Raw genomic sequence first — 13,361 nt, forward strand, 5'->3', positions numbered from 1 at the left:
ATAACCCAAGGGAGGAGAAGATGCTTGCCCCAGCATCCAGTGGTAGAAGGAAGCAGACATATAGTGCCTTGCACTGTGGCTTGCTCAGGTGGGCATGGGAAGAAGACAGCAGTGCCAGGCTTCCTAGTCCCTCCACCTACAGTTGTGGAATTGCACTGAGTGGGAATCTCAGGCATCCATCGCCTCTGCAAGTATGTAAATGAAGCCTTCCCAGTCTAATCTTCCAGGCCTGTGCAAGCTTCCCTAAATACCCTATAGCTTGCCACATGTTCATAGCTCTAGGTGTCCAATTCCCTCCTTCTCTAGGCAACACCAAGAATGAATGAGAATATGGGCAAAGAAACAGAAGCCTCTGTATCCACAAAGCCTGCCCCTCCCCAGGACTGCCTCTGCTGTAGGCACTGTACTCATACGTGTCAGAAAAGGACAAAATAGCTAGCTAAGGGGGCTGAGAAGACTTTGCCAGAGGCAAACACTGAAATAATCTAGGGGACACATACTAGCAAGAAATGCAAAGAGGCAGTGGACTGAGACAAATAGCCCAGTCCCTGACCATTGTGAGACAGACCAGGCAGATCAACAGTCTAGACGGTGGGACATGGGAGAAACTTCAGCAGGAAGCACAGGGCCCTCTATGTTCTGCACACTCTGGACAGGTTTTTAAGTCGGGAAGGAGAATCAGAAAGTGACTGTTCTAAAGCCAACATAACCTCTACACGGACATGACAAAAGACTAAGGATGGGGGGGGGGGTCATAGGTCAAGAATCCAGAAGTTGCTGAAGGACAGGTCAACAGAGCTCCGCTCAGGAGGAGTGGCCTGACCCATACCCCAGGCCTATGGGCAGAATCAGGCACAGTTCTGTGATGGGCAAAAGAGGAGGGGATTAGAGCAGACTCGGCAGGTACACAGGAAGGCAGGAGGGCTGCAGGAACTGAATCACAAGGAACAAGAACCATGCTGGCTGGGCCACAATACTGTGTAGCAGTAAGCTCTCAGATCAAAACATTTCATCCATCAGGGAAGAGCCTTAAGACAGAAAGAAACAACTCAAACTAGCTTCAGGAAGTCCCTGAAATTATGCAGATTTAATAGCCCCTCCCCCACCCTTCCAGAGTAAACAGTAAAGACTACTGAGAGTCACTCTCAGACAAACCAAGGAGTCACACAGAAGAGTCTAAGTCAAGTCCACATGCTGAAGCAGAAACCAGCCAGCTGCCTGAAAGAAGTTCAGACCAACTAAGCCACCTCACAAGGACTCTCCAACCTTCTGAGCTGCCTACAGGCTGTGCAGTGGGCTCCAGGTTTTCCGCTTTTATGAGGTGGGTTTGGGTGGTGCAGCTGGCTTTCAGTCATTTCTACTCCTATAAGTAACTGGAATAAAACTTATTGGTTCACCAAGTTTGACTTTGCTGGTATCCATACTTTGATCTCCCTATCTAGGGTGAATGGGTGTGTGTGTGTGTGTATGTGTGTGTGTGTGTGTTGTGTCTCTCTAGGAAAAAGTTTGACACACAATACACATTCTTACTACATGGTACCCAATGATGAGCTCAGATGCCTACACCAGTGTCTGTTCCTGAAGGCACTCTCTAGATGGCCCAAGCATGACAAACATGGCTCTGGCAGACTTTGCCCTTCTCCCTCATTCCCTCTATCTTGCTAAAAACTATTAGGTTACATTCCTAAAGCTAGTCCCCAAAGTCTAACCCTTTATTTGGTCACTTCCTCCTCCTGAGGCTAACTACCAAGGTCCAGCTCTCAGAGTCGGAAGTAATCAAAAGCCCCCTTTGGCTATACTAATTAACAAGCCCAGTTAAAATTAAACACCTCATCCTAACACAGGGATGTGTTTTACCTTTATAAACTGCTATTTGCCTACAGGCCACATCAGTCTCTTCCACCCAGAGGAAGTCCTTTGACCTCTAAGACAAACACCCCTTGCCTTTTCCCCCTGGTTTCTTGTTCCCCTTCTCCCTCTCCTTCTATCTCTTTGTCTCTTATTCTCTGTCCTTTGTTCCTCTAGAGAAAACAAATCTCCTTTGTGCTGATGACAGTCTTGGGGTGTCCTAGGCTGCTATCTTTTCCTAAGGTTCCCAGAGTTATTAGGAGGGAAAAAAAATTGGCATGAACAAGGCAGCAGCCAGCCAGAATCATCACTCACTTTGCCAACACCCTTGCCACCTGCAAACTCTCAAGTGCAGCTCAGAACCATCTTCATCAAGTCTCTAGCAACTGTCCCAGGCAACTGTGTCACAAGGCACGCAGCTGAAGGAAGTACAGTCCAAAACTCCAAGGAGAACACAGGGTGTCTTCAAGAAGACCTGGAAACTACCGTGTGTTCTTCCATGGGATGTGTTTAACTTGAGCAATGGGGAATCTTACAGTTCTCTTTTCAGGGAATTACCCCAGAAAATAGCAAACTTCAGGGGCTCAGAAGCCACGTTCTCAAGCTTGACATACTGATTTCTGTAGGCTGAAACATGTTTTTCAAAAACACCAGCTGTTCCTCATAACAACGGGGAAAAAAAGAACTCTTTTCCAAGTTCTTCTTACTATTGAAATGCAGAATAAAATAAATAAATGTAGAATACATATTCTAAATATTATGTTAACTTGCCAGGGTTCAGAAGAGGAAAATAAAAAAAACACTTATTTTGTTTTCTTCTAATTGTTTTAACAAGCTATGGTGTCAAGGTCAATTTCTGGAATGACACTGAAGTGCTCTTTATAGTGCATGTACCGGAAGAATTATGTGACTATTTTTCAATTGTAATGCTGTGCTTGGCAGCCTAGGGAGCACTGGGCAGTGTGTGGCACACCAGCCAGTGTGTGAAGCTCAGCCCTAGGCAGCTGGGCATAACGGCACTTCTACATACCTGAGAGGTGTCCACCCAGACCGGAGGAAGAGAAAACACAAAGGCTTTACCTTCCCGTTAGGTATCTGTGAAACTAAAGTCCTTTCAGGCCACCTGGATCGATGAAGGAGGAAGATATTGTCCACAAGGCTTATTACTGTGTATACTAATAATCCTGTAAGGAGGACCATGCCTGAATGCCTTGCTACAGACACTGCCTAATCATCACAGACTGCAAACAGTAGGAAGCTAGCAAAGGAACTTTCATTTCTTACCAAGGTACAGGAAACCCTCCCTGGCAGAGGCTTGGGGAAGGAGTGTGCTCGGCCTCCGTAAGGCAGCAATGACACCGATTTTTTAAGGCAGGAATGTGGTAGCACAGGACACACTCTAGAAGAGCAGTGCTCCTCACCTCTCCCCAAATGAGTAGGGGATTCTGGATAAACACTTCGGCTAGACTTAAATTCCTCCGGGACTAAATCAGAAAAAGGAGTTTAAACACCCAGTTGTTTTTTTAACCAATTTTACAGGATCACATACTGTGTTGTTCAATTTACACCGTGTTCTCAAAATGACAAAATCACAGATTTGGAGACTAGATAGTGGATGCCTGTTGGGAGACCAATGTGGGTAAAGGGGCAGCAACAGGTGAGCTTTGAGGGAACAGGGCAACTCTGCCACCTGCTGGCAGAATGGCTGACAAATCTATATGGGCAACCAAGTGACCTGAAACACAGGGCACACTGGGAATCTTGATACTCCTCAGCTTTGTGTGAAGGCGGTGGAGATATGGGGGCGTTTTACACTGTCTTTGAAACTCCAAAGCACAATATTTATTTTTAAGGGTTTTTTAGTCTTTGAATTGTCAGAACCTGTCTTTTCTGTAGACCTTATATTTTAAAATATTTCATTAACTAAATAATATTTATTAAGAATACCTTCACATGAATGCACTGGCTGTGTGTATGTGTGTGTGTGTGTGTGTGTGTGTGTGTATGTATGTGTGTATGTGCATGTGTTTTACCTTACATCTCAAGTTATGAAGAAATACAATTTCCAACTTATAACTTTCAAATATATAGATTGGATGAAGAAAGCACACTAGAAACAAAAATATACAGAAGACTATTTCCATCATTGGAGGGCATGATGACAGTTTTCTATGCTAGGATAAAAAGGGTAAGGAATTTAACATCACAAAGAAATGCAAGAGACATTAGAGAATAAATGGTAAACTATGGGAAATATTTTAAGTACACAGGACACTCCTGATGCACAGGAAGTTAATGGTATGAATGAGGACTACCTCAGCCATCTACAAACACAAATAGCCAATAACCTAGCAATGCACACAGAGAATCCATGAGTGGCTAGGCATGCTTTGCATGAGACCAGCAGGATAACTATTGACACAAGAGAGGCCACGCAGACAAAGGCAGACACAGCCTCAGCTGGAAGGGAGCCAAGACCTGAAGTCTCAGGTCACTCTGACAACACCCACACATGCTGAAATGTAAAGCAGTCCTTCTTCACCCCAAAACTGTGTGAGGAGGCGTATACCTAAGACAAAATGACATGCAAAGACTAATGATAAAAACTGCATGTTAAATACTATATTAAAACAACATTGATGCCCCTCAACTATAGCCCCACAGCTATGAAGAAATGGCATATGGCTTTTAAAAATGACAACAGTTGGAATTTGCTGATTGTTTGGGGTTGTGACGCCTAGTAAAACAGTCACAAGTACCATATACAGGCTGTTGCAATATTTTTCAAGCTGGGAGTAGAAACACATTCGTTTAATTCCAGCAGTACAGAGGCTTTAAAAAAAAGCAGATCTCTTTGAATTCAAGGCCACCCTGGTCTACACAGCCAGCTCCAGGCCAGAAGTGCTATCTATCAACACGATGAGCAGTCTTCTCTCCTAAGGCATACCACCATGACTTCCTCTTGACAACTACATAAGGCACTCCCTATGGAACACTGAGTGAGACTCGCCCCTGCAGTAGAAGAGGTACCAGAAAATAGACTGTTTGAGAAAAAAAATACAGTCTTAAAATGTATACCTGGGAACATACCGTTTTATAAGCTTACTTAACATAGTTTTATACACACACACACACACACACACACTCGAGCACACAGGACAGGACACTGTCAATAGGACAAAATGGCAGCATACAGATTAAGAAAGGACTTTCAGGAACCCTACATCTGACAGAGAGCTAATATCCAGAATTTATAAAGAACTCAAGAAGTTTAACAACAACAACCCAAATAACCCACTTAAAAATGTGGTACAGAGGTAAACAGAGAATTGTCAATAGAGGAATCTCGAATGGCCGAGAAGCACTTAAATAAATGTTCAAAGTATTTAGTCATCAGGGAAATGCAAATCAAAACAACTCTGAGATTCCATCTGATACCTGTCAGAATGGCTAAGATCAAATATTCAAGTGATAGAACATGCTGGCGAGGATGTGGAGCAAGGGAAACACTCCTCCATTGCTGGTGGGAGTGCAAACTTGTACAACCACTCCTGAAATCAATTTGGCAGTTTCTCAGAAAACTGGAAATAGTTCTACCTCAAGACCCAGCTATACTACTCCTGGGCATATACCCAAAAGACACCCCACTATACCACAAGGACATGTGTTCCACTATGTTCATAGCAACCTTATTCATAATATCCAGAAACTGGGAAAAATCTAGATAACCCTCAAGTGAAGAATGGATTTTAAAATATGGCACATCTACACAATGGAATAATATTCAGCTATTAAAAAACATCATGAATTTTATAGGCAAATGGATTGGATTTCAGGCCATTCAGTAAGAGGGAATGCCTTCAATTCAATAAGAGGGAATGCCTGCTACTGTTTACCTGGCTAATTCTCCCTGATTTGAGAGCTCAGAGACCCTAAAGGAAAAACAACTACTACCGAGTCCCTAAATCAATCTTGCTATATTCCAAAGACTTATTTTTAGATCCACAGGTAGGTGTAGCTCTCATCCCTCATCAAAGAAACTTCATTTAGCAGTAGGTGGAGGCTAATACTGAGATATACAACTGATCAAAAATACAGAGAATCAGTGACCTTGGGGTACTCGCTCTCAGTTGATGTATCTACAGCATAACCATAGAAGGGGAGAAAACCGGGGCTGGGAAGAGACAAAGGACTAGGATGCCTGCTGCAAGCAGTATCTTTTAGACATGAGAGCGATGCTGCACCTGTGAAATCTCAAAACTACGGTTGCCTAAAACAACATTCATAATTACCACACCAGTTGACATGCCAAGAGGATAGTGGAAATGTTTCAAGGCCTCACTCCTAAACAAAGAGCTATAGGCAGTTGGGAACAGTTAGAGAGAGAAGATCAACTTTCTCCAGAGACCTTCTCCAAATAGCTTCTCCAGTCTCAAGTGGTCAGCACTAAACCCATGTATATATGGATAACACTAAGTGAACTTGATAGATGCTACACACACACACACACACACACACACACACACCACATGTGCATGGACATATATGTAATAATAATTATACAAAAAGAGGGCACGAGCCCCAAGACAGAGGTGAGGGAAGAATTGGAGAAAGGAGAAGGAAATATGAAATGATGCAGATATCGGACACTCATGTATGAACTTCTCAAAAAAAATAAAAAATTTTAAAGAGACGGTTCAGCAGTTACAAGCACACACTTCTTCCAGAACAGGACATCAGCTCCCAGTGCCCACGTGGGACAGCTCACAACTACCTGTAACCCCAGCTCAGTGAATTACAGAGCCAGGGCTGTCTAAGTTTCAGGTTCAGGGATGGTGTGACCTTATCCTAAGCAACTTCTCCCTACAACCTTCCAAATGACTTTAGCTTCCAAGCTGAGATACAGACACACACACACACAAACACACATACACAGACACACTGAAATCTCACACTAAGCTACAGTAGCCAGCCCACTGCCATATCAGGGTTCTGCTAGCACATAAAGTGGCAAGGGTCACATGATCACCTCGAGAGCTCTTCAGGGGATTGGAAGGATGTGTTAGCCAGCTGCCACAGGTGCTATCAATGAGCCTCGGCCACCCACCTGAACACCTGTTAAGTATAAATTGATGAATTACTTAATAATTCATCCAATCTGTGCTGAGATTTTGCATACCAAGCATCTTGCTACATCAGTAGGAAAAATTTACAGCAAAAAAAAAAAAAAAAAAAAAAAAAAAAAATTTAAAAACAGCAATTCAAGAGGGTGGCCTCTCGGGTCAAAGGCCAGGTCCTCTTGTTACCTAACAGACGCCAGACAGATGTCTTCCCTTCTCAGTGTCCAAGTGTGCTGTCCTTAGAATATAGAAGGACAAAAAGAGATGTAGCCAGATGGATAGAACAGCTAACAGCACTAATGTACACTGGGTCTTCTGACACAGCAACTGCTATGCTAAGCTCCAGAGAAGTCCTGTCTCATTTAATAAAACACTCACACAAAATAGCAATTTTTATTCCTGTGTTATCAATGAAGAAACTGAAGCTGCAGCAGGACAGCTAAGCTGGAGCAGAGTCAAACTTGACACAGGCTAGGCCCCACATAGCACACTTAACTCATGCTGGGCCCCACATAGCATATTTTGCACATGCTGGGCCCCACATAGCACACTTGACTCATGCTGGGCACCACATAGCACACTTTGCACAGCCTACCTTGAAGACAGAAAAGAATGGCAGCATCAAACAACCCCAGGCCCACAGCAGTGGCCCAGGCTCCCATGGTGTAGCTCTGCATCTCCTTCTAAAAGGTAATCAGCAAATGTGCCATGGTGTATGTACCCACTTCATGCCATGCTTGTGGCCACCCTCACACTTTATTTGCTTCAGAGTTGAAGTCTAGCCAGAAACCTAGCCAAAAGAAGTCCATGCTGGTTTTTCTTCAAGAACAGCCACCACAGTCTAGTCTTCAGTCACCAGTGGCTCTATCTGTCTTGTCCACTGAGATATCACCTTACCTCACACTCAAGATTGTCCAAGTCCCCTGTGTTCACATTAGAATTAATGTTCTTGATAACTGCACTTCTGCCCATCAACATCTTGCTTCCAAAAGCTCCCCATTCTCCCAGCACATGAACTCACCAAGGTAGAGTCAGAGTTTTACTACTGCTGTAATCCCCACATCTCCTCCCCTGACCAGCATGCCATGGGTCTTACCTACTGCACGACATCTTCATCTCAAGGACTATTCTAAGATCAGTAAGCAACCACTGTGAACCAGATGGAGAGCCCCGCTCAAGTACACGGCACTCCCAAGCAACAAGCCTGAAAGCAGGTATTAGCTGCCACCACTCTTGATAAAAACCTGACGTGCAGCACTAACCTGCATCTCCTTCCTCCTCACCCAGATTCAGCACAATGATGCAGATGTGCTTGCGCAGCTGGCGTGTGTTGGAGAACTTCCGGCAGCACTTGCTACACTCCAGGCTGCTAGGGGCCAGTCTGCTCCCTTCCTCTGGAGCCAGGGGACCGTCCTCAGTAGGACTCACGAGGTTTTCTACCACCTCCTCTTCAGTGCTGGGCTTCTTTGTGGAACCCTTAGGCCGGCCCCTCTTTCTCTTCATAACCAAAAACTCTGTAAAAAGAAACAACAGGGCAGGAGGCAGTCACATGAGGGGGCAAAGCAGGACAGTTACTCAACTTCTTTATGTAGGAATGGTCATGTGTTTTATTAAAATAAGAGGTCTAAAGCAGTTCCCCAGATTACCAGCTGCAAGCATCTTTAATGTTAATGCTGATGTATCTGTCTACTAATGGGAATTGATTTTGCAATATCCTGCTTCAAGACTATCAAGTGGACAAAACCTTTGTACGTACTCCTTCAATAAAGCTGGAAGGGGCACAAGTTCATACTGTGGCTTGAAGTACACAAATCCTGTCCCTTATTAATCCCTGCTTCCACTTAAATCCAGGTCTCAGAACATGCTTCAAGACTCCTTTGCAGAAGGGTTTCAGGGACAGCTGAGAGTGACACATTCCTAACAGGTTACACAACCATTCTGATTATGTCAAAGACTCAAATTGTCCTGGCAAAAAGGAGAGAAAAATTATTATAATGTAAAGCCACAAATTACAGGGCAAAAGATAATAAAATATTTTTCAAGTTGCGTAGTGGCCTGGGGATTTTTTAAATAGCATGATCACAACTGCTTCAAAGTGAGTTCCAAACCATGTCACAAAGCATTCTGGTCCATTAGTGCTCATCAGGATGACACTCATCCACAGACAGAAGGGGAGCAGGGGAGCTGGTAGAACTGCATACACAGTCATGTGAACAGGGACTGACCAGTTCTATGGATGTGATACACCTAGGAAGAACTCTGAGACAGTCCAAGAAGTGGCATGGCCCCAGACTGATGACACCCCAATGCTGTCACTGAACAACCCCTCAGAGTTGAAGGGCCCTAGGGTTTGGCGCCATCTTAAGAGAAGGCTTGGTTATCAATGAGGAGGACTCTTCCTGCTCTCAATAAAGGTGCTACGTGCAAAGGGAAACACCAGCCACTTTATTCAACTTAGTACTGTGGAACCCTTTAATTAAGGGAGTCACCCAAGTCCACAAGGCAGCGAGGGAGATGGGAGGAGTCTGCAGGGCAGAGCAGCATGACTGTGGTGCTCTGGCCAATGCAACCCACCTCAAGCATTCAGGGACACTGGACACTGGAATGGGACAAAAAACTTCCTGGAAAGGGAGCACCCTGTGGGACAGAGCCTCTGCAGAGATACAATGCCAACCACAGGTCAGCACTGCCTGAACATTCAGGCTACAACCTAGGTGGTCTGGGCCATTTCAGACTTCAATCCATCTCACTAGGGCATGTAGGTGGGTAGAAAGGGGAAGAAACAGTGCAGACAGACATGAAGACACACTAAGAGACCAGACAAAGCAGCCAATAGATTAAAGCCCTTTGGTTCCTTTGCCAACCCTAAATACCATCCACTAAGGACAGAGGCTCCGTTTGAGGAGGACCAGCTGCTAAGCACTGAAGGTTCAAGGAAGGGATCCAGTAATAGAATAAGAACAAAGCCTTTACGTCAACGCCTTGCAAACTTCCTATTATTATTCTTTACAGCAGCATGTGCAACCTGAAGGAACAGCAATTAACATCCAAGAAGCAGCATTAGCGGAATCTATAAAAGACCCACCTCACACCCACCAGCTTAGCTGCACGTGGCACTTACCGAAATCTGTGGCCCAGCCCTAACCCCATGGCTAGCAAGGCCCTGTTGTGAAGACAGAAACTACTCTCTGAATGCTCTCTGAGCATGCGGCTGTGTAGTCAAGATAAATTAAACCCATGGAGAGGTATGGTCTTTGCCCTGGGTGACCTCTAGGCCTTATGTCCTTCCTGATAGGTGTGGCTATGTCTGCCTCAAAGCTTTGGCCTAGGTACCATGTGAAGGGGACTTTGCAACACAACACAGCAACTCTGACCTCCAGATGGACTGGAGAGAAAGGGCTTGGAAATCCCAAGAGTGCAGAGGTCACACAAGAGCAGTACGTCTTCCAGACCGAAGTAGAAGCTGGGTGCACTGAAAACTTGAGGAACTTCCCAAGTGAGTCTTGACCTCATCGTGCACCAAGAATGGGAGAAGGTGATGAGCCCAGCACTGTGTGCCATCCTGGTCCTTGCATCAGTCCCGCATGCAGGCTCTTACTGTGTTCTGTAAGTTCCTCTAGCAAGTTGACGAACCTGAGGAAGACCACAACAATCCACCAAACTGCAGCTAGCCATTCAGAGGCTCAGCTGTGGCTGGTGTCTGGTAGAGAGCTGTGCCTTCACCTGCAGGACTGGAAGACTCATTGTAAACAGTACCCCATGCTTTGACCAGGGATATCCAGCACATATGTGCTGGGCTGGTATGGGCTAATGACACACAGTGGGAGCACAGCACAACGAGCAACAGGGCAAACTGTGAGCCTCTCTGGCAATAAACTGGGTACTCTCTGCAGGCAGAGTCCTCCTCCTGATTATGCCTTCTGTCCCTTAGCACCTTAGCCAGTGTCCTGACCCCACAAAGCCAGACGAACTGAACTATTGAGCAGTGTGGAATCTGGTAGTTAAGGGAGAAATAAAATCAGCCCTGAAAGCTTCCAACACACAACGGCGACAAAACTAATCTTCCATCCTCTACATCCATAATTCAGATCCTGAAAACCAATTAGTTAGCTAAAAATGAAATATTCATAAATGGGCTTGGAATAATTTAAGTTCTGAAAACAACTTGCTGCTGTCAACTACCCACATTTTCGTGAAGAGCTGTGAATTCTGGAGCTGGGAAGAAAAGCATGCAGCCTCAAGTCAGAGCATCAGAACAGATCTGGCTGGGTTCCCCCTCCTCCGCTCTTCCCTGAATCCTTCGCCTCAGTCTGTCACTGAGTTCCGCCCAGTTGTCCTGAGTCTGTATGGGAAGAGACGCTGTCCACTCATTTTCTGGTCTAGCCTTCTGTTCCAGGTTTTTCCTGCCACTGGTCCTTGTCTCCTTATCATTTCCTGGCTCTGGAACATCCCATTGTTCTGAACAAATCTGCCCCACAATCCTCAGACAAGGTATTGGGGAACACTGTTCACCAGGATGACATATCCCTCTGTCTTCTTAGAAGTGGAGCAGCTATGATTAGTCACACTATCCAGACCCTCCGAAGATTGAGGGTGTTACCATCACTTACAGAGAGAAGGCTTCGAAGGGCTATTAACCCTCTCTTAGGATTCCGGCCCAAGCCACCCTACACCAATGTTCCAGATGCACAAATCTCAGGAGGGGCTAGGGTACATGGAAGGTAGCAGATTAAAGGAAGGGTAAGCTCAATCTATGCAATTGTAGGGAAGTTATCACATACAAAGTGTGACACTTTAATAAAGCAGCTGTTTTTAAATCATGCATGCCCCTGTAAGTAACCCCTCCTCTGTGTTCCTATAAGTGAGTCCAGGAAACTCACTAGTTCACCAAGATAGACCTGGATGAAATCATATCTCTCGTATGTCATTATTGTATTATTATTCTATTCTGAATACACAGACATTGTTCTTGCCTCCCCAGGAAAAGTAACATAACACCAGGCTTTCTCTTGGCTCTTTAGCACATAACACACACACACACACACACACACACACACACACACACACACACAAGCATACAGGCATGCATGCCTGCACACACACACAGGGTAGGGGGTTCCACTCTCTCCTCTGGTTCCCCTTACAATGTCCAGTGCAGTTGCTCAGAGTTTGCTGAACATACATATATAACCCTGTCTTCCCCCCTCCCCCCAAGTCTACTTCCTTCCCTGCAGGTCAGACCCTAATGTACATCCTAGAAGGTAGCCCCATCCAAATCTTAGGTACCTTCTTCTTGACACTGCCAACAGCTACTGCGGCAGGACCAGCCATGCCCTCACTAGACTGCCACACCCACAAGTTCAAGGCCTGTGCACTCAACTACAGTTTCCTAAGTTTCCTTTTCCTTCCCTCCTACTGTAAACCCTGAGGCCTGACCTGCCTTTTAATTCCTGGGTCTTGCTGGTTCCTAAAAGAAGCAGAGAGGTGTAAGCAGGTAAGAAGCAAAATGATCACTGGGTGACAAGAGCCAAAGAGGCTTTTGGAGAATGAGCTGTGTCTTGTGTTCTAAGTTCCCAACAAAAGAAAGCTATTGCGCATCTGAGCCCATGAGTTCAACTCTCTTTGTCAGAAAAACCAGCCTTGTAGATCCAAGGCCAAAAGTCCTAGCAAAAAAAAAAAAAAAAAAAAAAAAAAAAAAAAAAAAAAAAAAAAAAAAAAAGAAATAATCAGGTGGAGGTTTTCAAAATGAAACAAATAAACAAACAAAAAAAAAGCCTAACAAAATAAAAAATGAATAATATAAGCCTTTCTTTGTACATTGCTCCAAGAAAAGTTTGTGAGACTCTTTCCCAGCTAATTTCTCACTTTATTGTTATAAAAAACTTTGTGAGATGTATATATCAAACATAATTCACTACATAAAAAACAAACCAAGGACCCAGAGATCCCCGAGGCTTGGCACTTTTTCCAGAACCACTTGCTGGACATGCAGAGCTCGAAAGTGGATGTCTTTATTCTCTGCCACAGAGAATAAAGCACCTCCAGACTGGCTAATGATAGTCAACTGTAAACACCCGGTTGGACCCAGTGTATAGCACAGAAAAAAACGCTTTTGAGTTATGCAGTCCTGATCCAGTCCTTCCACCACACAGATGAGTCTCCACTGCTCAGAATCCCTGCTATAAATGTGGCCATGGTAACAGTAGGCAGTGTGCTCAAGAATGGCTGACAGGGTGGCAACTGTATGTTACTGTACTGGAGCCTTACCATTCTGAGTGGCAATATCCCACTTAAGCAAGTACTACAGGTAGAAGTGACACTTTCATCCCAGCACTCAGCAGGTAGATCTGTGAGTCTGAAGCCAGTCCGGTCCGCAGAGCTAGTTCTAAGACA

At 44.8% G+C, this 13,361-nt stretch overlaps 1 protein-coding gene across 3 annotated transcripts in view; it reads right to left on the reverse strand.

The window, feature by feature from the left end:
- Positions 1-13,361, reverse strand: part of Zfat (zinc finger and AT-hook domain containing) — a 179,050-nt gene that overhangs the window by 118,449 nt on the left and 47,240 nt on the right. For all 3 annotated transcript variants that reach the window (XM_034517182.2, XM_076911435.1, XM_076911436.1), the window contains exon 3: positions 8,231-8,482. In XM_034517182.2, the coding sequence (XP_034373073.1) occupies positions 8,231-8,482 (252 nt within the window). The remainder of the gene's footprint in view (positions 1-8,230; positions 8,483-13,361) is intronic.

This window comes from Arvicanthis niloticus, chromosome 13 (assembly GCF_011762505.2).
Source record: "Arvicanthis niloticus isolate mArvNil1 chromosome 13, mArvNil1.pat.X, whole genome shotgun sequence".
NCBI classification, from domain to species: domain Eukaryota; kingdom Metazoa; phylum Chordata; class Mammalia; order Rodentia; family Muridae; genus Arvicanthis; species Arvicanthis niloticus.